We start from the raw sequence: 26,943 nt of genomic DNA on the forward strand, positions 1-26,943 counted from the left end.
GGTGTCGGTTTCAGATTTATCCACTTTAGGACCCGGTTTCAAAAAATAGCGGATTCAGTCTCCCAAAACGCCAGATCCGTGTGGATGAAACGCCAATACGATAACAAATTTATACGTATACAGTGATACGCGTCTCCGTGTGGACAGCCCCTCAATTTGACCACAACTTTCTCTGTGTTTTAGCAAATGGAATGATTTTTGGTGACAAATCTTATATTTACACATATTTTAAGAAAATGCTTTGAAATTTTTCAAAAACGTAACAATATACCGTGGGCAAATTTACTACCATTACGTGTTGTTAGTGGCCAAAAAGGCCACTAAATTAAACTGCTGTAAAAATGTATTGGATGAATTTTTCAAATTTTTTGCATAAATCTGTTAATCATCCTGGTACTGATCAAAACTACCAAATGTTTACAAAAATTCCATGATTTTAACTCTTTCATTGCCAAGTTTATAAGTAGTGTCACTGATTTGGGAAAAAACACACAAAATGACAGATTTTTCATATAAAAAGTTATGGTGGACTGGATTTTCTTTTACCATTTTCACAGTCTTGGGAATGTCAAAGATAAAATAAAAACATTGGCTTTGATGCATTTTTGTGCAGCATCAGATTTTTTTTCTCCCTCATTTATGGTTTGTGGCCATATTTTCCCCATTGACTTCCATTATAACAACATTTTTTGATTGCAGAGCCATGACACCTTTTTATCATGCATTCTTGATTCTTTGTGGCTTTTCCTTTGGCAAAGAGGTAAAATTTGTCATTTTCACTGTTGAACACCATGTGGCACCATTAACCCTTTAGTAGCCCTATGCAAAAACCAGAGCTTAACCCTTATGTGTTGTTGGGGCCATTTTTGCAATTTTCTTGTCTAAATTTGGCCACAACTTTCTCTGTTTCAGCAAATGGAATGATTTTTGGTGACAAATCTTATATTTACACATATTTTAAGAAAATGTTTTGAAATTTTTCAAAAACGTAACAATATACCGTGGGCAAATTTACTACCCTTACTTGTAGTTAGTGGCCAAAAAATGGCCACTAAATTAAACTGCTGTAAAAATGTATCGGATGAATTTTTCAAATTCTTTGCATAAATCTGTTAATCATCCTCAGTACTGATCAAAACTACCAAATGTTTAAAAAAATTCCATGATTTTAACTCTTTCATTGCCAAGTTTATAAGTAGTGTCACTGATTTGGGAAAAAACACACAAAATGACAGATTTCCATATAAAAAGTGATTGTGGACTGGATTTTCTTTTACCATTTTCAGTCTTGGCCATGTCAAAGATAAAGTAAAAACATTGGCTTTGATGCATTTTTAGTTTTTGTGCAGCATCAGATTTAATTTTTTTCTCCCTCATTTATGGTTTGTGGCCATATTTTCCCCATTGACTTCCATTATAACAAAATTTTTGGATTGCAGAGCCATGACACCTTTTTATCATGCATTCTTGATTCTTTGTGGCTTTTCCTTTTGCAAAGAGAAACACTATGTGGCACCATTAACCCTTTAGTAGCCCTGTGCAAAAAACAGAGCTTAATTTCTGGTTTGTACATTGAGTTATATGGAATATAACAGCATATTGGCATATTACCATTTTTGGCCGCTAACAACACGTAAGGGTAGTAAATTTGCCCACGGCATATTAAGTTTTTGAAAAATTTCAAAGCATTTTCTTAAAATATAAGATTTGCCACCAAAAATCATTCCATTTGCTGAAACACAAAGTTTTGGCCAAATTAAGACTAAAAAAACAACAAAAATAGCCCCAACAACACAAGGGTTAAGATTGGCCTGTTTTTCAGTGGATTTTTGCATGCACAAGGAGGAAACAAACGTGTATGAGGACTAACGATATGTCATTACCATGTACAGAATACATACAGTAAATACGGCACCTTTACCAAATACAACCTTACTGTAAAGTGCTAGCTAAATATCTTTAACCATTAAGACACAGAGACCAAAAGTAAAACTTGATGCGAGTAGACCAGATATCCAGTTTATTCTCCATCAGCAGGAAAATCACAGAAATGATCAACATGCAAGACTCGTTTCACACACGCTCACCACCACAGACCTTTCATTGAAAATAAAGATTTGCACACAGACAAGCAAGTCAGTCGGTGAAATTGACGTTTCACGCTCACACTCGCACGCACATACAGTATAGACATCAAAGTACTTTATAGAAAAAGTCTCTGTGCATTTTAGTACAGTTTGTCCCACATTATCTGCTCGTGGGTCGGAGGATGTCTTAAAGTTTGGGCTGGTTTCTGTTTTTCAACATCACTTCAACCAAAGTCAGTTCTTCACATTTTGTAAGGTCCCTAAGATCGTGTTAATCTCTTGTGCTTTAAAGATCTTCCTAACTGTGCCTTTTTGTTATTGCCGATAATGGGGAAAGGGGTTCGTTTTTCTCTACACCATTCATACACCAACACAATAGTACTTCTGTAATATATAAATCAATATATAACATACATATAGTTTGTATCTCTTGTAAGTCCACAATCGGTCAAAGGGATGAGTCCGAGGTCAATGATCACAACACGCAATCTCTCCCAACCAAAAATATGACCATCTATAAACATTTCTTTATGGCACGAACTTCCTGAATGTTTTAATAGTGTTTTTTTTCTTCTTTTTTATCATACATATAAAGAATACACATACTTGCAAATATTTTTCAAGCAATAAAATCTTTGTCGGAAAGAAATAAAGGTATAGGAATGAAGGAAATGAAGTATTGTTTTCGGTCCCGTACTATTCGAACTACTACTGAGATCCTTTGGTTTGTCCTTCTGCTAAAATACCTCAGAACTGCATTTGAAATGTAAGAGTTTAAAAAGTAAATCCAAACTTCAAACACAAAAATATAATAAATCCAATCTATACATCTCTATTTCCTGGCACAATAATATGCGTCAAATCTTTGCTATTTCGTTCTTGGCAAAAGCTTATTTCTTCTTTGCTGGTCAGAGGATGTAAAAAGAAACTTGCATCTCCAAGACGGCCATCTTTTAACCCTTCATTTGAGAAATGTCATGAGGACTTGTTCCACTAGTTAATCCATTGTAGAGAGACACACACAGATGGATAAGAGCAAAAGCAAAGCAATATCAACACAAGTCAAGCAAACCAACACTTTTCTGATACAGGTTTTCAAATTAAACGATGAATAAATGTTCTGCATGTATTTATCTTACACATTTATATCTCCTTAAATCATCACCGTCCTCTTGACACAATTCCTCGTTTTTAGCAGCGCTCCGAACTTTCGTAAAGTTCTCGGTTCGTTCCTCTGCAACAAGCTTGTGTAGCTGAATTTATCGGTGGTCCTGTGTGTGTTTGTGTGTGTGTGCGCGCTCAAAAGAATGAGGTGTCTCAGTCGGCGTAGTGCATGATAGACTCCACGTAATTCCCAGGAAAGAGGCCTGTGGTGCCACACATCACGCCCTCATACCAGCCGTCGTCGTTCTTTTTGATGACGTAAATGATCGCCCCTTCCTGGAAGGACAACTCGTCTTCTTTGTCACGTGCGTAGTCGTAAATTGCCACCACTGATAGGAACAAGCACGAGAAAAGGGAAACGCAGAATATTATAGTAATAATATAGTAAACCAGCCAAATGTAACAAAAAAATATGTACCTTTCTCCAGGTAAATGCGAGGAGCCCATGGTGGGTCTTCTTCAGCGTAAGGATCGCTGTACTCCACCACCGCTGACTCTTCCTCATCATCACCGTCTTCATCCTCGTAGTCCTCCGGAGGTGGTGGGGGCGGGGCCGCTACCTCAAACTCCACCTCTTCTGCAGGGGGTGGAGGAGGCGGTGCGTCTGAGACTTAAAGGATAAACTAATTATCAGCTGACTTTGAGATAATCTGGTATCGTCTACTTAAAGGATTAGTTCGTTTTCTTTAAAAAAATCCAGATAATTTACCCACCACCATGCCATCCAAAATGTTGATGTCTTTTTATTTGTTCAGTAGAGAAGAAATTGTGTTTTTTGAGGAAAACATTGCAGGATTTTTCTCATTTTAATGGACATTAATGGACCCCAATAGGGCTGCAACTAACGATTATTTTAATAATCGATTAATCTGTCGATTATTTTTTCGATTAATCGATGAATCGGATAAAAAACAAAAAAACAAGAAAAGCATTCATTTCCAACCCCTCATTCAAAACAGAACAAAAATCTTTAGAAATTACACAAACATGTTGCTCCTTGAACATACCTGAGCTGTTACAATAATAATAAAATAAAATAAAAATGGACTAACACAAAAAATACACATCTATGCTTTACATCTGCCAAATATATAGACTTTTTTATGATGCATTTCCCATCAAGAAGCCTCTCTTGATGGGATCAAAAAGATAGTAAATGAGTACACTCTTAGAAATAAAGGTACAAAAGTTGTCACTGGACAGTACTCTTTCAAAAAGGTACACCTTTGTACCCAAAAAGTGCATATTATTACTTCAAAAGTACATATTGGCAGTTTAAAGATACATATTTGTACCTAAATGGTACATATTAGGACTTTTTATAAAGGGTACTGCCCCAGTGACAGCTTTGTACCTTTATATTTGACTTCATGTATTTTCTCTGATCAGATAGCTAACTCATTTGTTAAAACTGTTCTATTTACATTTGGCCACATACATGCGTCTTGTCAAAACGGAAAAAGCTTCTTCTACTCCCGCGCAAAATGCAAATACACCATTTATTACTTCGCCTTAAAAAATGTAAGACGATGTTTATGCAACAAAAGGCGGCACTTACTGAATGTTGGGCCGGCCGGGCACGCGCGTCTACTTGCTTGGCAGTCGGCATGAGCTGGAGCGCGCAGGAAAGAGCAGAAGGAGAGTGATGGCGCGATGATTTTACGTATAGGTCCATGACGGGGAAAAGCGTTCATACAACTCCCTCTCAAAGTTTTATTTCATTGTTTAATATCAGTGGAGTTTGTCATTGGAGTTTTTTATTCGTTCTAGAAACTTTTTTACCCGCTGTCGTCGCTCCATAAAGCATAAGCGTGTCGTCTTTGTTTGTTTACCTCTTTGCCGGCTAACTTCCAGGTGACGCGCTTCCGTTTGGGATGAGTAAAACACTGACATGTCGTTTTCCTCTACCTTTGCTGGTTTTTTTCCATCTTTTTCCCGCCGCCCTGTCTTTTCTCCGCCCTGTCTATGAGCCGCCGAACTCTGCAAGCAACAGTGCGCGAGAGAGACCGACGCTGCGTCCCAAACCGCATACCTCCATACTATATAGTAGGCGAAAAGCACTACTTCTCATACTCTCTGCCTACTATATAGTATAGAAATAGGCTGTTTGGGACGCAGCACGAGTGTGTTCACTCCGCTCCGCGCTTAACTGAAGTGTTTTTTTTCTTTTTTTAAATTAAACGTCTCTGCGTCACGCGACACGACGAATCGATAATGAAATTCGTTGCCAACACTTTTAGTAATCGATTTTTATCGATTTAATCGATTCGTTGTTGCAGCCCTAGACCCCAACACTTAACAGTTAATGCAGTTTAAAATTGCAGTTTCAAAGCACTCTAAATGATCTCAAATGAGGCATAAGGGTCTTATCTAGCAAAATGATTGTCATTTTTGACAAGAAAAATAAAAAATATGCACTTTTAAAACACAACTTCTCATATATCTCTGGTCCTGTGTTTACAAGTGTGGAGAAAGAGGACCGTTCCGACGTTGTTGTATGTGGAATGATACTAATTCATGTCTTTGTGTCAGTTTATTGTTTAAAATGGTCCACAAATGTGCGTTACATATATGTAACACGTGACCTTTCGACATCATTATGCAATTACGTGAGGTCGCGCTGGCGCGTGACACAGCCGGAGGAAGAAGAGAAGTTCTGGTATAAAAGTGCTTTTTTTTGCCAAAAATCACAATCATTTCGCAAGACAAGACCCCCATGCCTCATTCGAGACCGTCCAGAGTCCCCCGAAACTGCAATTCCAAACCGCATCAAAACTGTTAAGTATTGGGGTCCATCAAAGTCCATCAAAATGAGAAAAATCCTGGAACGCTTTCCCAAAAAAACACAATTTCCTCTCGACCGAACAAAGACAGACATCAACATCCCGGACGACATGGTGGCGAGTAAATCATCTGGATTTTTCTAAAGAAAATGAACTAACCCTTTAAAGGGAAAATTCTGTCATCGTTTTTAGGAAGTATTGTGAATAAATGATGAAGGAAGATATTTTGAGAAATGATGGTAAGCACACAGACGACAGTACCCGTTGAATTCCATCGTGTTTGGGTTTTTTGCTACTATGGAAGTCAATAAGCTGTGTGCTTATCATCATTTATCAAAATATCTTCTTTTGTGTTCAACATTATGTCAGAATTTTCATTTTTAGGTGAACTATTCCTTTAAGCAAAACATACAAGTCATGCTGGTAGGGGATGTTGAAACCTCTGAAGGATAATGTGTTAGAAAAGGTCAAGAAAATAAGGGAGGGGTGTAAAAATAACCAGTGATTGAAAATCAGCAGTTAAAGCCAATGTGTCAAACCCATCTTTCTTGAGGCCACGTACACACAGCAGCTAAATATACATTTTTACACTTGCATAGAAATTCATTTACAGTGCATTTCTTCAAAATCAAATCCAAGACCTTGGAGATGGTAGCAGCATTAAAGCTACCTCAACATTTACTACTAAATTTACTATTTGAAACAACTAGTTATTATGCAGTGACACCCTGTGGACATGCACAGTCTAATGCTGCATTTACACCAACCGCGGTAGAGGCGTGAAGCGTGAGTGATTTCAATGTTATGTCAATCTGAAGGCGCGTTGACGCGCGTCAGGAGGTCCCGCGGCGCGGAAGAGGCGTTCGCCCTGGAGTGGAATACGCGTTTCCGCCTCTTTCGCGCGTGAATTGAGCGTTGTACGCGCGAATGGTGCTTTTTGTGCATTTTGCGGTTCACGCGAATTTGCCACTGACGCCCGAGTTGAAAAATTTGAACTTTGGCGGAATTTTGCGCCGCGTTAACCAATCAGGTTAGCAGCCCCACCCGGAGTCACTCATTCAACCAACGCTTGATATTGTCCGTAAGCAGTCACCCGGAGCTATACGACACAAGTTCTTATTTCTATAGAGACAGGAATAAAAAGGACCTCGCTTGGAAGAGCGTCAGTGAGGACATTGGGCAACCTGGTAAGTTGTAATACACACTTCACTTTTGAGTCACGTGATGTTTATTGACCCGCGTCGTTTATTTTCCCCCTATAGTAAGGTTACCAAATACAAACTGGTAACTCTTTTGATAAATCCACAATCAACATCAGTCATCTTGCAAACAGACAACCGCATAGCACGTGCCCCTCCCACAAGAAGCGGAGTTTGCCTCTGACGCGCGTCAAATGCTTGCTTTTTTCGCGCGTCTACTCCGCTCTACACGCGTGAATGCATCCAAATTGTTCAAGCTGCAAACCACGCGTGGTAGACGCGATTTTGACGCCTGAAACGCGGTTGGTGTAAACTCAGCATAATGCCGCGCCGCCGGACCTCCCGACGCGCGCCAACGCGCCCCCACATTGACCCAACATTGAAATCACTCGGGCTCCACGCCTCCACCGCGGTCGGTGCAAATGCAGCATAAGGGTGTGTGGTGCTGAAAGTCACAGTGGTTTAGGTTAGTGAATATATCTTTTGCCAAAATAGACACCTAGTGTTTTAATTTTTTGTGTGAGATGCCAAATCGATGCTAGTTGATAATTTAAAGGGACCCCACTCATTTTCCAACTCCCCTGCTATTGAAAGTAACCAATAGGACTATTTTCATGTGCTGCGTAATACCATTACACCTTCTGCAGCCATGTTACAACAGCAAAGTCCTTGATTATTACGCCATAATGAGATTATAGTTCCTAGCCCCTAAAAAATCACAACTATTAATTTTCCGTCGGTCTTAGTACACAATGTAACTACAGAAGAGTCAAGTTTTAAATAGGAAAAATATCGAAACTCTTTGGTCATTTTTTAGTGCGATGCTAATGGTCTAATCAGATTCAATGGATTATGCTAAGATATGCTAAAAGTGGTACCGCCAGACCCGGAGAGATTGGCTGACTGGATTTCAAATCTGTAAAAATCAAATGTTTAACTCTAGGGGAGCTGGAAAGTGAGCCTATTTTCAAAAAAAGTGGAGTGTCCCTTTAATATGAATTCACTCCCATATTAAATTCAGCATGTGTACGTGACCTAAAACATGCAGATGATTTCAAAAAGTGTGTTAAGGAAGATTTTAGATGGATCAACAGACTTAAAATGATAAGTGTGTGAGACTATGAGTTCTAACACAAAGCATGCAAACTCGTGCATCTAACACACACAATCAGGACTTCCTGTATAGATGACTTACTGGTCTCCTGAACTCGAGCCACAAAGCCCATGAGTGGCAGCTGAGGTGTAATCTGGAGAATAGAGGGGGGTGGAGGGGCCATAGGGGCTACTCACCCCAAAACAGACAATTAGAAAAGATGGAAAGAAAATAGGAGAACAAATAGGGTGAAACAAGAAAACAATGAATAGGAGGACAAAGGTAAAACAAGAAAACAATCAAAGCAGTAGGGGTGGGCGATATGACCAAAATTTTAGTTCACGATAGGATTAATTTTATATCATGGTAACGATATGTATCACGGTAGAGTTTTTTATCTTTTAATAAAGTTTTATGTTATTCAAATATTTAATGCAATGGAATTTTCATAATTCTCACAAAAAACATAAAAAAAAGAAGATAAAAACAAACAAAATTCAAGCTCACTGAAGAAAAACAGCCAGTGATGAAAGAATGATAATAAATAATAATAATAATAATAATAATTCATTACATTTATATAGCGCTTTTCTGCAGCACTCAAAGCGCTTTACATGGGTGATTCTCACGAAACCATTGAAACACAACGGCACTAATGATTTTAGCTTTAAAATGTGTAAAATATTAACATTAAAAAGCATCAGAATTAACACAATACTTTGTTCTACCTTGAACAATGTGTGATTTCAACATAAGAATTTATAATTGGAAATTTTATCTCATTTTCTGCTGAAATTCTCATTACCGCAATGTGTCCGGCTGTGTTTGAACATGCGTTATGTTGTAATTTAATCAAATTAACACAAAAATATTAAGAAAAAAAAATAAATGGATGTTTTGCTAGACTACTTTAGATGACAGAAAAAATATTTACTGAATATTCATGTATAACAATAATGAAGAAAAATTAGGAAAATGATGTGTCCATGCCTGATGTTCTCATCCTCCGCAACACTTTTTGAGAACAGTTTAAGCACACATACAGAATTTTAATAAAGTTTGATTTTGAGTGACCAAGCACATGGACCAGTTACTTCAAGATGGCTACCAGGTACGATCATTTTTTTTACAGTTAATTTGAAATATTGTCTTGTCAGAATGCTTACACGACATTTTGATTATCATTACCGCAACAGATGCTTATTAAATGTTAATTTAATTAATAGAAGCATAAAACTTTGATTTTTTTGAATCTCCAAATTATGTTCTTTCAGGTTTGTCATGTCATTTTGAAAATATGTCAGTGTTGATGTTTTCTGACTGTTGCGGTAATGAGATTTTTTAGGACTAATTTTTTTTAATTGTTACAAAAAGTGTTAAATGATAAGTAAAAGTTTTTAAATTAATGTTCCCATTTACTCCAGACTTTGTTTTTCAATGTCTGGTGGGAAAAAAAGTAAATTTAAGCAATTTTTACATTTTCATGCTTGACATTTTTAAAACCAAGTTTTCGTGAGAATCACTTATATATATATATATATATATATCTTATATATCCATCTTTGCATTGACTTAACATGGAAATCACTCGTGCTCGCTGCCTCTTCCGCGTCTGGTGTGAATTATGCCACATAACACATACCTTTTCTCTTTCAGGTGTTTACTTTCTCTTAAGACCTAAATGGTCATGCTTATAAGGATACTTGCAAAGACGTGAATTTCGACGTATATTTGTATTTAAGGCAAATAAAGTGACAAAAATGCTCACAACCTTAATGAGTAGCGGTACAGCTGATCTGTCTTTTATAAATAAAATTAAACTATAGGCTCTTTGGATATATGAAGGATGTAATACTAATCCATAGGTACTCAAGATTAACATAAGATGAGCAAAAACAGCGTGTGTTATGTGAGCTTTAATGACTTAATGTTTTGCAATTCCAGTTAGTGATGCATGATGCTAGCAGCACCCAAGTTACACACTTCATCTTTAAAACGGTGTTAACACAACTTGGTTATTTAATACTTTGTACAAGTTATATAAAGGCATCTGATCTCTACCTTGATTTTGGTTGTAGTGTGGTCCTCCGTTGAGCTGGTTTTGGATCATGTTTGCATTTGCGTTCTGAGGCATGTTGTTAGGCTGTCCCGTAACTGATGCCGGCCGGCGATACGGCAGGGAACCTCCCGTAGAGGGCGTGGGATGCCGCGTCATTGGCCGGTTCATGCTGTAAAAGTGAGGACCATTGCCTGGAAGACATGAATAAAGCTAATTTAGTATATTCAGAAAACAACAGTACCCAACTGAAATTTCTCATAAAATTTACTCACCCTGATGCTGTATGAGTTTCTTTATTCTGCTGAACACAAAAGATGATATTATCATACATGAAGGTAAGCACAAAGTTGACAGCCCCCAGTATTTTTGTTTAACAGGTGCTGTCAACACTATGGTTACCACCATTTATCAAAATATCCTATCTTATGTTGAACAGAATGAAGAAACCCACACAGGTTTGAAACAACATCTCTCTAGGTCAATAATATAGCAGCAATGTAATGTTACAATAAATCAAAAACTTTTTATATGAAAGATGTCATCATACAAGAACACCAAAACGGCCCCAAAAGGTAAAAACAAAGAGGAAGTACAGATGAGCCATGGAGACGATCAAGTGCAAACGAAAATTGGAAATCCAACTACTGGATCACAGATGCATATCAAGCCCATGCAGGTGAAGCCTTGGATAGGTAGAAGGAGAATGAGTCCTGGGTGATTTCGTTGGTGCTCACATATGTTTGCGTGCATGGTGTCATTCAAAGATGGAGCTGGGGTGGGTGAAGGGACTCACCTTGAGCAGGGGTGCTAGTTGCAGCAGCTAGACTGGTGTTGGTGTTAACAGGAAGGGTAGGGGGCAGTTGTGGGGGTGGTGGGATCTCGGGAGGGCCCTCTGCAGGCAGAGCAGGGGTTGGGGCAGGGGCGGGGGGCACTGGCTCGGGAGTGGGAGGTGGCGGAGGTACTGGAGGGGCGGGGATAGATACACAGGGAGGAGGTTTGGGGGGGTTGGGAGGAGCAGGCGCTATACCTGCAGCTCGGCACGCCACACAGAGACAGGAAGCCCAGGGGAGAACAGAACGAGAGGTTGAAAGGAGAAACGGAGAGAGGAAAAGATACAGAAGAGGAGGTAAACAGAAAGAGGAGTTATTTTTAAGCGGGAGAGAAACACACTGTAAGTAAACTACAGCTCTGGAATCAGGAAGCTTCACAACCTTAGAAATATTAATGAATGTCTATACTACAAAAGTGGAGCTCTCACCAGGAAAGGCTGTGGGCGGGGCAGGGGTTGGCACGGCGATGGGCACGCCCACACTGCCACTCCCACTGTTTTCTCTGCTGCTACTGCGGCTGCTGGGATGACTGCCACCGCTGCTGCCGCTGCTGACACACACAAACAATTTACACGGCACACGTCAACAAACACTGAAGCATATTCACACAAATCATCCATATTTTTCCGCTCATTCAAAAAATTTACATTTTAGCATATTACACATAAACATAAAAATATCATAAAATCAACAAAGAGAGAAAGAATAGTAAGTACTGAGCAAGGTTAATAAATCAGACAATTTTCAGTCATTCTGAGGAATCCAGTTTTTAAATTTACGCTAACCGATTAGCACGGTAAGTTCACATTGGCGGCACGTCGATAACTTATTTCATTCGTTCTCATATCTCGTAACAAAACCTTCATATGACAAATAGTAACAAGATACACAAAAAACAATCAGATTCAAAGTTATCAACCTGCTGCCAAACTTAACCTTACCGCGCCTATCGGTTTGTTTAGATTGATACAAGATGTAACGATCGCTAAATAATCTCCCTGTAGTCAATCATTTTCTCATCTTTGAGCATCATAATAGCATACATAAAAGTTTGACCTGTCACAGTGATGTCTTCATACTTTAATTCTATCCCTGCCATTGTCGAGAGAAAAGGCTTCACTGCCAATGTCGAGTTTTACAGCAATCCATATTTCCACTCTTATCCACTAGATGGTGCTCTTACCCAACTTATATAACACTAAAGCATCCATAAATTCTAATCGTTGTTCTGAATCTGATCTCTAACAAGAGTCCTTTACAAAAATGCAATTATTTTGTATACGCAGATTAGGGATGCTCCGATCGATCAGGTATCGGCCGATAACGGCATTAAATGCGGAGTCCACGATGTTTGAAAAACGCTTTGGAAAAGGAGACGGGCCGACTACCAAAACACACTTATAGCCAATCAGCAGTAAGGAGCGCGTCTACTAACCGAGATCCTTGCCGGGTTGCGTATGTGTGGGGCGGGTCTATCAGCAGAAGGTCCAGATTCTATTGGGGTAGGGGCGTGTTTGTTTAGGTGATTTCTAATATCAACATTGGCTTTCAAACATCGTGGACTCCGCCTTTAAATGACTCGATCAGTACTTGCTAAATGCTTTTTCATAACCTGTTGCTAATGTGCGATGTGCAGATTTGGATTTCTCTCTGCCTTTAGAGAAATGTGTGTATTTTCTATGAGGACTCGCTCCGGTCAACAGCTCGACGCGTCTTCACATCCCCATCAAACAGCGTATTCAACACATATCTATCGCGGACAATTGCTTCATCATGCCAAGTTTATTTGCATGATGCGTTTTAAAGTTTTGACCGTTTAAACTTTCTTTTTCCTCATAGCTGCTCCTGTCTGCGTACACCTGATGCACACACACACACAGCTGCCTGTCATCAGTGTACGTGAACGTGAAAAAGTTTTTACACGCGCTTGAGGTGGTTTTTGACAAGAGTCCATGCAAATAGTAGGAGATGGAAACACATTTGCCGAATAAATTCTGACGTAGCGTACATTAAACCCACGTGACTGATCGTCTGGTGGTGATGTCTTTACCATATGTGGAGCTTGACGTTGTCCCAATAGAGACAGAGTGCATTTATTCTGATTTAAAAACCATGCCCAACGGGGGAAAACAATCCAACAGTCTCCATTGACTCTGCATTGCAAGAGGCCGCCTCCTTGTCATTTCCGGCCCACAACAAAAAACAGAACAATGCCCAAAAGCTGCTGTGTGACAATGTGTACAGCTAACAAGCCAAAAACCCAGAAATAAGCCCTTATAAGCTACCAAGCCGTAAAACCCAGCCTTTAATGCTGCGTTCAGACCAGCCACGGTAGAGGCGTCGTGCGCGAGTTATTTCAATGTTAAGTCAATGTGAAGACGGGTGGAGGTCTCGCGGCGCGAATGAGGTGTTTAGTGTGGCGCGGTAGACACGATTCCGACTCATTCCACGTCTAGTCCGCGCGAAATAAGCGTTGCCGCAGCAAACGCGCAAGTTGAAAAATGTGAATATTGGCGGAAAAACACGCCGCGTTAACCAATCAGGAGTTTGCTCTAGTAGTGACGTGATTACAGAAAGCGAGCAGAGTCGCAGAAGCCCCGCGGGTATCGATGACTAGAATTTCACGCGTGGCTTTCACGCGCAAATGAAGCGAGTAAACTCAAAACTTTCAAGCGGCAAACTACACGCGGTAGACGCGATTTTTACACCTCAAACGCGGCTGGTGTGAACCCATGGTAAGGAGACAAAAGTGGATCGCCAATTACGTTTCCCTCCAGTGGGCATAGTTTTAATAATGTAGTAGTACGTAGTAGTACTATGAAAAGTTGCCTGTACCCACTATTATGTCTTTAAATGCTTGTTTTTTGGGGTCGACAGCTTATAAAAACATATTTTGGTCTTTTTTGGCTTGTTAGCTGTCACACAGCAGCTTTCAGGCACCACTCCGTCCTGCTACAAGCCAGAAATAACAAGGAGGCAGCCTATCGCAAATAAATACTAATGCTAATACCAAGTCAATGGAGACGAATGGGTTTCTCTCCCCGGTGGGTGTGGTTTTCAGGTTATGATACGTTGTGCGCCATCTCTATGCCCTTGCTGCTAGTGCCTGCATCAAAAATTCTGCATTTCATTTTCTTTGCACAGCATTCAGTTATACAGAAATTATAAGCTGCACTGCTAGTAAATTTATAACTTGCCAAATCGTAACTAAATGCAGTCCTGTCTCTGCTCGAACAACTTAATTTGCACCTAATTCGCATTTATTTGTTTTCTTTTTTTGTGAATTTTAAAAAGATTCGCTCCACGTTTCAACAGCTTTGCTGAAGTATAATGCATACAATGTGTAACTGTTTACATTTTAAATATTTTTTGCATCTCATTTGTGGTCAATAAATTGGCAATTGTTATTGTAAAATCTATATCAGACAGTCATCCAACAGTAAAAACATGAACTACCAAGTTTTCAAAATGTCCCTTAGGGTCAAGTTTAGTCCGATTACTGGTTAATAGCCTGAATTTACAAAGACAGATATCCTCATAAAAACCTGGCATGGCAAGAAGAAGAGTTGTGATTATGAAGAAGAATATGATTATGTGCTCTGTTTGTCCCCCGAGACTCTCAGTATCAGAGCAGAGAGGGAAGATGAAGAGGTGGTAAAAAAGACAAAAAAATAGAGAGAAAGCTGGTGGTGAGTAAAAAGCAATAAAGAACGCCTCTTTAAGTAGGCTATGGCTGTTTGTACCCAGAAAAAGCTCTAGTATGAAAGATAGAAGCAAAGGAGAAGAAACAAGAAAGTTAGTAAATAACAATTACTTCGGCCGAGAGTCACACTGCGATGTAGACAAGCTTAAAAAACACAGAACGACAGACAGGAGAGACAGACAGGTTGGGAAAAGTGAGGGTGAGACAGTATTAAAGGACCATTTCAAAGGCCGCCTTAGGGTCCTGAAAGTGGTCTGTGTTTAGAAAAAGTGTAAGTGTGCGAGTACCTGTACGTGCGGGTCCTCTGATTAACGGATGCAGTTCTAGCTGGACTCTGCAGGGGTGGTGCGGTGTTGCGGGTTGGACTCGGCACATAGTCGTTAGGGACGACGGGCGGACGCACTGGCTCGAGCGTCCGGTAAGGGGAGTGGCGCCTGCCGAGGGGGCGGGGTTAAAATATTTTAAGATTGCTAAGGGGTGGAGTCAATTATCATTGATGACTCGAAAATTTGCATATCATTAGAGATTAAATCCATTTAAAAACATCAAAGAAGAAACCTCATGTTGGAGTATATATATAAGCAGGAATCTATTACGTGCCGTCTAGATAGTTTGAGTGGCATGTAATTACGTATAAAGCGGTAAGTACGTCTCCCTCTCATTTTTCCATGAGAATTTACAAAAATGATCTCGAAGACATGAATTAAACAAATCAGCTGAATCACAACTTCACAACCTTACATTTAAAGGTGCAGTGTGTAGATTTTAGGAGGATCTATTGACAGAAATGCATTATAATATACATAACTATATTTTGGTGGTGTATAAAGAAATTAACTATATTGTTTTTATCTACATACACAGCGGGTCGCTTTACATGGACGTCGCCATTTTGCGGCACCATATTTCAACAGCAGCCTAAACGGACAAAATGCTCTACTAAGCGCGTTTCATTACTATGTTGTCTCAGACAATGACATGTCCTGTGGCAGCTAGCGTAGATTCACTATATATTTCGAAAGTGAGGGGTGAGCAGTGGACTGAGCCGTTGGTTGCAATTCACAATCTCACCACTAGATGCCGCTAAAATCTACACATTGCACCTTTGAAGTATAAAATAAAAAACACTTTTGTATTAATGAGGGAATGAACTACAATCCCATGTGCCACTGTAAATGACACAATTGAAAATCTAAAACTATTTATTGCTTGTGATTTGGTGTTTATGTTGAAATGGTGACAGTGAGGTGTAGGGGGCTGTGGACTTGGACATGAGCGGGAAGAACACAGTTGAGGTTTAACAGTAACAAACATCTGCTGTAATAATATAATGACATACGATAATAAACACACACACACACAACATGACAGCTTGTTGTCCACAGTGACCTGCAGTGGCAAAAAAGGCACACGGACTAAAACACACACACACACAGATCCAGTACGCTTTAGTGTGTTCGACCCTGAACAGAAAACAAGCCAAAATCATTAACAATGTGTTTGTGAGCAAGGCTGTCTGGAATAAAGATCAGATATGTAATGATAGTAAACATATTTTAAGCAAAGTACCCACACACATCAAAATTGATAATTTAAAGGGGTCATATCATATCATTTTTGCATTCAATTTTGTCCCTTGGGATTTATAACATTAAACAACATCCTTTTGGCAATATTCGTTTTTCATGACCATTTGATACTCTCTCTCACCCACTGCACTGTCCATTTTTTGCCTCTGTGGCTTTAAGAAAAGCCCTCTTTGCATGTCAAATGAGAAAGTGTTTTGTTTGTGCACGAGATGTGGGTCTACTGTAGATTTTTAATGCCCTATTCCTCTATAAATGCATTTAAACTATATTGTGAAAGGATCAAGGTGAAACGCACTATTAACTCTTTCCCCGCCATTGACGAGTTATCCCGTCAATTAAGAGAACACATTTACGTAATCCTGATGAATTTAATGTTAATCTGCAATACCGCAATTATCCATTGGATAGATACACTTCCCCAATTTATGAAAAAAAAACTGAAGCCAAAACGTTATTTACTAACTTTAAACTCTGTGTATGTTTTGATAATCGTTCTGAATCTGATCTCTAATAAAATTCCTTCACAAAAATGCAATTATTTCAGGTTTTTGCTAAAAAAAATGTTTTAAAGAAAAATACCCATATTTAATAGTTTATAAGCAGAGAGAAAAATAGAGATTGGATTTGCTGTGTCCCTACCCTAATATTCAATAAATGCTTTTTATTTACATGGAGAAGTTGTTTTAAAATACAGTATAGTATGAACTCTTATCTTACAAGATCAAGTCAAATTGATTTTCTCATGATATGACCCCTTTAAGAACTGCCTCTATGCCTTCTATAAAAACAAGAGCAACTTCTTGAAAAATGGTCAGCAATACAGAGTTTAACTTTCAGACCATAAAGCAAACCCTTCAATATTCTATTAAAATAGGGATTAAAAGGGAAACAATCTCGAGCTCTCCTAAAACAAATACTTTAAAAAACTATAAATGATTTCTTTTAACTTAATACAGAGCATTCTCAAATGTGCAAACTTACCCAAGAGTGCCTTTCCCAGGACCGGGGGGACTAGGTGGTTTCTGGGTAGGTGCAGCTGTGCGTGGAGTCGTACCCGCTTTCATATTCTGGGCGTTGACCTTTGGATGACAAAGTAAATATTTTATCTTTTGAGTCTGTATGAATGCAAAGGCACTTTATACCACATACATGTAAAACGCACATTAACAGAAGCCTTACCTTAAACCTTAGTAACCACTACACTCAGTAATGAAGGCATAAAGAGAAGTGAGGAGAGAAAAGATACGAGTTAGTGTGAAAAGAGTAGAGAGGAACTCACACACAAACACACCAAAAGTCTCAGTCCAGCTGAGTCTTCGGAAATGTTTTGATTACGTTTATATTCATTTAAAGAGAAAGTTAAATATGTTAGAAATAATGTGATCCTGATAGTTTGTGCACACCAAAAGGCATATATGCGCATCACATCACTTTACATTGAAGTTTACATTATTTGTCTCTCGTCATTTACTAAAGGACGGTTACTCATTTGTTTGTAGTTATTACTAGGACAACCAGAATTAGGAACAACCTCATTGAAAGAGACTAGCAACACACACCGACCAAGTCCCTGGAGATGTACATGTACAATTAAAGGGACACTTCAACCATTTGCATAAAGCTTTGTATAGTTAGAAACCCAGTCATGTTTTTGAATGGTCCTGCATCATTTCCTCATTTTCTGCTGAGACAGGAGAAATACAGATTTCAGTGTTGCACTTCCTTCTTTCAATGATGTAAAAATCATCATTTTGCATCATTGAAAGAAGGAAGTCCAATATATTTGTTGAGGGAGTGAGACTAAAAAACACTCCTTTTCTCGGTCAAATAGGCACCAAATTCTAAATGTATGTTACATTTCGACTACAAATATGACACACTTTCAATAAAGATTAATGTTTCTATGGGTGAAATGCTCCTTTAAGGGCAATTCACATTTCGCGTCTTTTCTGCAAAATGTCATTTTGAATGTCCACGTGCACACGATGCGACACGCTCTTTTTTCCAGGTGCATTAGCGCTACAGCAAGTTTAAATACTTTAACTTTTCAGAATGCCGAGTTGGAAAGGAGGAGGAAAGCAACGCCGTCGCATTTTCTGTGGGGTTTTAAATGCCCCGTTTGAGGCGAGTAACGCATCAGCCAAATCTCGTAATTTGCATCACCCGGCACAAATTTGGGTCTTATGGCAACATTGCATTGACTGTGTAAGTAATCTACTTGCACTATAATTTAATCCGCTTTTGGTATGAACACACCATAATAAAGACCATTTATATTTTGAGTGCACTTTGAAGAAAATGAATCACACAGCACTGAAAATATGCAAAAGCCGGCTATTTTAATACTATAATTATCATAGACTAATGCTGCGTTTACACCAATCGCGGTAGAGGCGTGAAGCGCGAGTGATTTCAATGTTAAGTCAATGTGAAGACGCGTTGACGCGGGTTTGGAGGTCTCACAGCACAGATGAGGCGTTTGGCGTGGCACGGAAGACGCGATTCCGCCTCATTTGCGCGTCTAGTTCGCAAGAATGGCGCGAATTGAGCGCCTGTCACGGTACGCGCGAATAGTGCATTTTGTGTTTCACACTGCGTTAACCAATCAGGAGCCTGCTTGCTGCTGTGGCGGCAGCCCCGCCCGTAGTCGCTCATTCATCCTGAAGGAACGCTTGATATTGTCCGTAAGGAGTCACCTGGAGCTATACAACACGTTTATTTCTTATATATTTATAGTTCTTATATCTGTAGAGACAGTAATAAAAAGGACCTCGCTTGGAAGAGTGTCAGTGAGGACATCGGGCAACCTGGTAAGTTGTAATACACATTTCACTTTTGAGTCACGTGACGTTTATCGACCCGCGCCGTTTATTTTCCTCTATAGTAAGGTTACCAAATACAAACCGGTAACTCTCTCGATAAATGCACAATCAACATCAGTCATCTTGCAAGCATAGCACTTGCCCCTCCCACAAGAAGCGGATTTTGCCTCTGACGCGCGTCAAATCCTTGCGTCTGCATTCAAACTGTTCAAGCGGCAAACTAAGCGCGGTAGACGCGATTTTGACGCCTGAAACAGGGTTGGTGTAAACGCAGCATTTGTTCACTTCAGTCTGCGTCAGATTTCAGAGTGAAGCAAAGCTCTTCCAGCCAAGCAAACATGCGGGAACTCACAGATGGGAATTAAACTACGGTTATATATAAATACACACACACAGTAACATCCAAATACTGACTGCCGCCGGATTTACCTTTACGCCATGGCCTACGTCATCGAGCATACTGTAGTCAATGGGCTTGCGGATGTAGCGTACAGGCCTCTCGGGATTGGCTGGTGCGATGATCTTGTGTGTACGAGAAGTGTTTTTATTAGTGGTGAGGATGCCGATCTCTCGTCTGGCCACCTTCTCTTTGTGGATGTCCACCGTCTGAGGAAAAATTTTAGAAATGTTACGCAAGAAGAAACGTGTCAAATGAATTGCAGAATAAAAAACACATCTGTAGTGCGTTTCTGTAAAATGAATGAACGTACCTGTGAGATGTGGTTGATGGAGGACTCCATGCGGCGTAGCTGGGACGCCTGTATGTCCAACATCTGGAGCACATTGTTGGCGAGAGTGTTGATCAGATACGCAACACTGGCCAAAGACTGAGTGGTGTAGCTTTTGGTTTCTTCTAGTGCTCTGTGCTTATCGGGAGACTAGAGAGAGCAGAAGGAAGAAGAGAGTGTTGATCTCATTCTCAACACAGAAGGCTGGAGGTGAAGAAGAGCATCATATTGACGCGTGGCCTCATTTCTTTTCCCTTGCTTTCTCTCGCCTTCATAATTCATTTCCTATGAGCAGTAGTGCGTATATGCCAACGGTGTAACAGACAATGCAGCGGCCAATCGGAGATACCCAGAACTGCTTCAGGCCACTGCCTTATTGGTTGCCTTCAACCATCAATCAAGTCCTTTTGGCATAACCATGGTGATATTCTTAAATGAATGGGAAGGCCCATTGATAAACAGTATAAGGAGTGAAGATAAGAAGGAGCCAGGGGCCTCATTTATAAAATACTGTGTAAAAAATGTCCTAAATTTGATGTGAAATCTATAAATCGCAAATGATCTTGAAATTGTGCGCAGCTAAATGGTTTAAGGGTCAGTGACAAAAACGATTTGGCAAGATGAGAAATTCAAAAATCTTTTTAAAAAACTTTTAATGCACATTGTGTATTTATGTTAATTATAGGCAATAAAAAATTACATTTGTTAAGTTAAGACTGAATGGAATTGAAAATGTCAAATGGTGTAACTGCCACTTGCGCCAAAGGATGTGAAATAATAAATATTTTATCCACTTTGATGGCATGTAAGCGTAATAATAAAAAAATAACTTTAAAATGTAATTTTAGTAGTTATTTTTAAATGCAAATTTTTATGCGTTTTTTATATTTGCCCTGACATATGCTGAAAACAGCTTTGTTTTTTTAAATAATCTTTGACTAATGATGTAAAAAAAATAATATTGCACTAAACTAGATGATTATATTTTATTCCACATTTTTTATGAATATATTTATATTTTAATAAAAAAAAAAGTTACACCAATTGACACAGACCGGTTACAACACAACACATTGACATTTTGCAATTATCCCCTAAATATTCTTTCAAATGAAATAAAACCAGAAATTTTAGACTTGGTCCTCATAAAAGATAATGTATGTAAGTAATCTGCAAATTTATTAAAAAAAATTTAAAGATGCAATTTGTATAATCCGTGCCGCTAGAGGGCGCCAGATCAAATCAATAACAATGACGTAAATTAATGATGCTCTAAAGCAGCGTGGACTGTTGGGATTTTTTGTTTTTCACTCAAACGCTGATGCCCATCAATCAGACGGGAACGAGAAATCATGTTACACATGAGGTAATCAAGTTTTATAAACGTTTTTTTCATTATGTAAGGTTTCATGTAATGTTCAAAACGCAATTGTTAGTCATAGATGTTACAGTATTATTCCAATACGATGGTTTGTTAACACAGCACAGAATTAAGTGCTCAGATGAACAAACTTACCATAAAAAAGAGAGTGGCCCGACAGACGCTATTACTTTCGCATTTGTCCACGACACTGTTGTCATGTGGTTTTTACGTCAGTAAAGGCGGTGACAAAGGGTAACGTAGATATTAACGTCATTTACAGGCGACTGCACTGCCCCGTGTCACTGTTTAGGGCAGCAATTTTCTCATAATTTACAAGAAGTTGAAAACATTACAGATATTGTTAGTAATCAGCTGGACAAAATATATAACACCGGACTAGTGGTTTTTGGATATTTTACTTCAAATATCTTACAAATTGTACCTTTAACCCTTTTACATTTAATTGGACCATACAGACACAAAATAATTGATGTCACATCATTGACCCTTAAATCTCTGCATTTAAACAATGCCTAAATAAAGTCATTGACATATAAAAGAGCACCTGTGAATGTTTAAATCTTTTTCGAGCAGCAAAAAATGGCTTATATTTTTAAAAACCTGCAGCAACCAGACAAGAAAGTTTGCTCGGACCCTTACGTGGTGCCAAAAACGTTTTCCACATCAAAAACATGGATTTTTGCGCATGCACACTTTATAATCAAATCTGCTCATACACATGCTTTATAAATGAGGCTCTTGGTCTGTCAGTATCCAAAACAAATGTGGATTTATGCAAACGTTTTTCTACAAAACTTTAAAACCAAGTAATGTATGTAACCCTGTCTGTGAAAAGCAACTTCTACTGAATGCATAAATGTAAATGCCGCTTGACAGGCCCTGCGTGCTAATGCTTCTGTTAAAGGTTTGAAATGACATGAAGGTTACATCATTTTTCATGCCATTTCTTTAAGAAGCCTGAAGAAGACTATTAGCCATTAACACAAACCAGTTCAATCATTTTTATGACCGCCCCAGTAGTAAAAACCGTTCTTGCTCTGTCAATCTGAGATAAAACCCTCATTGGTCTTCATTGATTCGAGGAAAACATTAAAACTTCATTTTGCGGTCGCCTTTAGTGACGGACACAATGGACTTTTCTGTGACCACGACACCTGTGCAAATAATGCAACAATGATGTATTCCCCTGCAGTAGTCTTTCTCAAAACAAACTAGGCTCTTATGAAATAAAAGATCATGACTTGGTCTGACACCCTCTTCAAATCTGTCTGCAACATGCATAACTTGAGGAAGTGGGTAAAGACTAAAAAACAGACCACATGCAGGTAAAAAGCATCTTGATCTGCAGTAAATACTACCACAACATGATCTTAACTTGTTCACATGTAGATATTTAAAGGAATAGTTGACCATATTTCCAAGCAGTACCAAATGTGTATAAACATATTCTTATTTCAGCGAAACACAGCTGGAGTTATATTGAACAATATAAATTTCCGCTTTATAATGGACAGCGCCACATTTTCAAAGCTCCAAAAAGTGTATCCATCCATCAAAAACTAACCCATACAGTCAATAAAAGGCATTTTGAGAATATTTACACTTCAAACTTTATAAACTACGATCGTATGCATATTCACAAAATAATTGATGCCAAACCAGTGGAGGTTCGTGACTGCTCTTCTGAGGGGCGCAAATTCAAAGTATGCGTTCGGAGTGTCATGTGAACCATGTGCATCACGTGTTTTGTCAGGGTGGGTGCCTGCTGCATATGCGTCAAAACTGTTTATGATAAAAGAGACGCTCACGTTCACAAAATACAAGCAAGACAGCTTAACAGTAAACTTTGATTACGCATGAGATTATGCGAGTATCTGGCAAACGCGAGCGTCTCTTTTATCATAAACCCTTTGGGCGCATCTGCAGCAGGCACTTATTTTGACAGGACACGTGATACACATAGGTTCACTTAATGCTGAACACATATTTTGAAATTACGAACCACATACACGATGGGCTACATACATGTTGTGACGAACTTTGCATTGTGCGCATTCGAAAAAAGAAGTCACCAGCCGCCACTGGGCAAGACATACAACAAAAACCCAATTGCTGCACCTCAGAAGACATTTTTTGGAGACAGCTCTTTGGAGCTTTAAAAATGGGGCACTATCCAATGCCATTACAAAGCTGAAAAGAGACAGGATATCATTCAACATAACTCCAACTGTAGCTAAAAGAGGAAAGGTGCATACACCAATGGCTTGAGGGTTAGTAAAATATGGGCTAATTTTTATTTTAGGCTGAACTATTCCTTAAAAGCATTTATGAATCTGTTGTGACAAAGCAACAAAGTTTAAAGAGCACATGAGATGCTTCCACGGGGACCAGATCAGGCGAATACAAATCGAAATCCCCCCGGGTCACATCACAGGGCAAAACTTGTTAAACATGTTTAAAACTGTCAGCTCATACAGCTTTGCACGTTTACAGGCCAGCAAAAGCCGCAACGTTCTCAAGTATGCAATATTTATAAGGAGCGCATCACGGGCGGAAAGGACACGAATCAGCATCCACAAACAATCTCATATCCAGTAACATCCAGACAATGGAACTAGCGCGACACTTTGGAAAAAAGTGTCAGATCTTGATTTGAAATGCTCTATTTCGGTAAGATGACCAAAGGTAAAAGAGAAGTGGAGATGTTCACATGTTTCCCCAGGAAAGTATGAATTTATTCATTTTTGCTGCAAGCACTTCACAGTTTCCACAGTGAATCATCAAACTTTGGGGAAAACCCATATTAAATATTACAGCAGTTCTTGAAAAATAACTATAGGTTATTCATACAAAATAGGCAATGTTAAAGATGTTTTCTGGTTAGATCACTAAATAAGTGGATTTTTACTGCATTTAAACAACTAGCAGACTGTCATTTAAAAAAAAATAGTACTCTAACACAGAAACTATAACTACATGTCGTCATTAAAAACTACATCGATTACATCATTCCACTAGTATGATCCAATTCCTTCTTAGTTGCCTTATTTTCTGTTACTATAGTAATGTGTAGTAAATGTCATTTTATTTTAAATTAAGCAAATGCAACACGGTAAAAATAAAAATTTGAAGACTAAACCGGATTACACTAATACTACTACTAGTAAAATTACACCGAAACACCAACTTTATTACACTTCCACGGTCCATAAACTAACCTCGGTGGTATTTTAATACTTACGAATCAATAAAATCGGTATTATTACAAAAGAAATAACAAATACATCCATCGTTTAAAATGTAAAAACACTGTGACCATCCGCCTCCAGCAAGTAGCAGCACAGCTAACTTCAAAACCGCTACGTTTTATTCGAATTTATGTATTAACGCTTTCATGGATTTAAATATAATTTCTCTTGTGAAAAATAACCACAAACCATTGATAAATGCATAGTATGTGTAAAAAAAAGACGGGAAATATGCTTTCTTTAGATGTGGTTAATTTGCGGTTTACACATCGGTTTCGCTTCGGCTATCGCGCTAGCCTGTTAGCTCCGTGTTCGAGGCCTCATTTCTTCACAAAACCACCGAAAACGATAAAGAGACATATTGTGTAACACATGTTAAATAAATGTGTTACAATCCATGCTTAATTTTAAATCCGATAAAACAGAAGTATTTTATTCCGTTCGTTTGCATTTTCGCTCGACAGCATTAGCATTCGGATTGGTTCCTCTCTCTCTCCTGTCATTTGTATCTGGATGTTTTCTCGTATACTCTCGGAGTTGTAAACGTTACCTGTATGTAGTTGCTCTCGCAGTATTCGGCGACTCTCTCGAGGTTGGCGTAGCTATCCAGCAGAGCTCCTCGACCGGCAGGAATCTCTTCTTCCAACAGCATCTGCAGCTCCGCCATCTTCACATTTTACTGATACATGCAGGAGGAAAACACCACCATCACACTCCCCACTCTCTCTCTCTCTCTTCCCGTGTGGGTGTGTGTGTGTCGCTCTCTCTCTCTCTCTCTCTCTCTCTCTCTCTCTCTCTCTCTCTCAGTGATGGATGCTGGAGGAAAACACCCCCACGTCCCTCCCCTTGGTTTTCCTAATAGATAGATAGATAGATAGATAGATAGATAGATAGATAGATAGATAGATAGATAGATAGATAGATAGATAGATAGATAGATAGATAGATAGATAGATAGATAGATAGATAGATAGATAGATAGATAGATAGATAGATAGATAGATAGATAGATGATTTTTGAATGAATAGACAGACCGACATACAGCTGGACTGGCTGGATGGATGACAGACAGACATACTATAGATGGACTAGATTGATAGGTCGGTGGATGTTGGTAAATGGATAGACAGGGGTTGGCAGATGGTGGGTGGATGGATAGACATACAAAATAGATATTGAATAAATTGGATGAATGGATAATCGGACAGACATACTGATATGTGGATTGGGTGAATGGATAAATAGACATATTTAAAATGGATGGATAGACAGGTAGGTAGCTATAGACAGACAGACATGTCATGTGGATGGATAGACATACAGATAGATGGACTTGATTGATGGAAGGACAGACAGAGAGGTGTGCAGTTAATGGGTGGATGGACAGACAAATATATATTTAACTAATTGAATGTAGTGTCGTAGTTCTTGTAGGTCTTGGTCTCGTCTTGGAATCGACCGCTTTTTTACTTGGTCTTGTCTTGGTCTCAGACAAAGAGGACTCTGAATTTTATTTCAAGACCACAACTGATGGCAGATCACAAATTTATTTTTTATCATTAATTTTATTAAGTTTATTCAGGTTTGGCATATGATGTTGGCATTGTTTAAGCATTGTTTAACTTTCTCCCAATGACAATTTTTCTAATTTTAGTGCTAAAACGCCTGCATTGTGTTAAGTGGATGGCAAGCCATGGAAAGACAGTTCAGAATAAATGGTTAAGTTGATTTCAGCTCTTTAGTGTTTGTTCACTTTTATTTGCTTATAGACAAAGATAAATTCCCACATATCTACAATGCCTTTGATTATTTTATCAACTTCTCTGATGGCACACACACACACGTGCACACACACGCACAAACACACAGACAAGATATGCATATTCCACATTTTATCATAATTTTTTTAATGCAGTGACTGGTCTTGACTTGGTCTCGACCCTTTAAAGTCTTGGTCTTGTCTCGGCCTGTCTTGGTTTTGGTCATGACTTGGGCTCGGTTTAGGTGGTCTTGACTACAACACTAATTGACTGGACAGACACTCTGACAGAATGATAGTTACCGTAAGTGGATTGGGTGAATGGATAGATAGACAGAGAGATAGATGTACTGGGCGAATAGATACAAGGTTCCCACACCTTAGTTAAATTCAAGGAACTTTCAAGGACTTTCCAGGTACGATACCCTCAAATTCAAGGACTAAATGTGGGGACACAAGGTTACATCGTGTTACCTTTTAAGATACATTGTTAC

At 38.9% G+C, this 26,943-nt stretch overlaps 1 protein-coding gene across 20 annotated transcripts; it reads right to left on the reverse strand.

Moving 5' to 3' along the window:
* Positions 1–2,003: 2,003 nt before the first annotated feature.
* Positions 2,004–25,457, reverse strand: abi2b (abl-interactor 2b). 20 transcript variants are annotated; one of them, XM_055212122.2, is made up of 12 exons: positions 25,240–25,456; positions 20,040–20,207; positions 19,759–19,935; positions 17,687–17,704; positions 17,489–17,586; positions 15,206–15,352; positions 11,644–11,762; positions 11,179–11,412; positions 10,388–10,576; positions 8,429–8,515; positions 3,670–3,861; positions 2,004–3,580 (listed from the first exon to the last, which is right to left on the reverse strand). In XM_055212122.2, exons 1-12 carry the CDS (start codon positions 25,354–25,356, stop codon positions 3,405–3,407), a joined length of 1,722 nt encoding a protein of 573 aa, XP_055068097.2. In that variant the 5' UTR covers positions 25,357–25,456; the 3' UTR covers positions 2,004–3,404. The 20 variants fall into 20 exon arrangements, with proteins under 20 accessions (XP_055068097.2, XP_055068096.2, XP_055068102.2 ...); XM_055212121.2 differs by having other exon boundaries at positions 11,644–11,765; positions 25,240–25,454; XM_055212127.2 differs by lacking the exon at positions 8,429–8,515 and having other exon boundaries at positions 11,644–11,765.
* Positions 25,458–26,943: the final 1,486 nt, after the last annotated feature.

Source organism: Misgurnus anguillicaudatus, chromosome 8 (assembly GCF_027580225.2).
Source record: "Misgurnus anguillicaudatus chromosome 8, ASM2758022v2, whole genome shotgun sequence".
Classification (NCBI taxonomy): domain Eukaryota; kingdom Metazoa; phylum Chordata; class Actinopteri; order Cypriniformes; family Cobitidae; genus Misgurnus; species Misgurnus anguillicaudatus.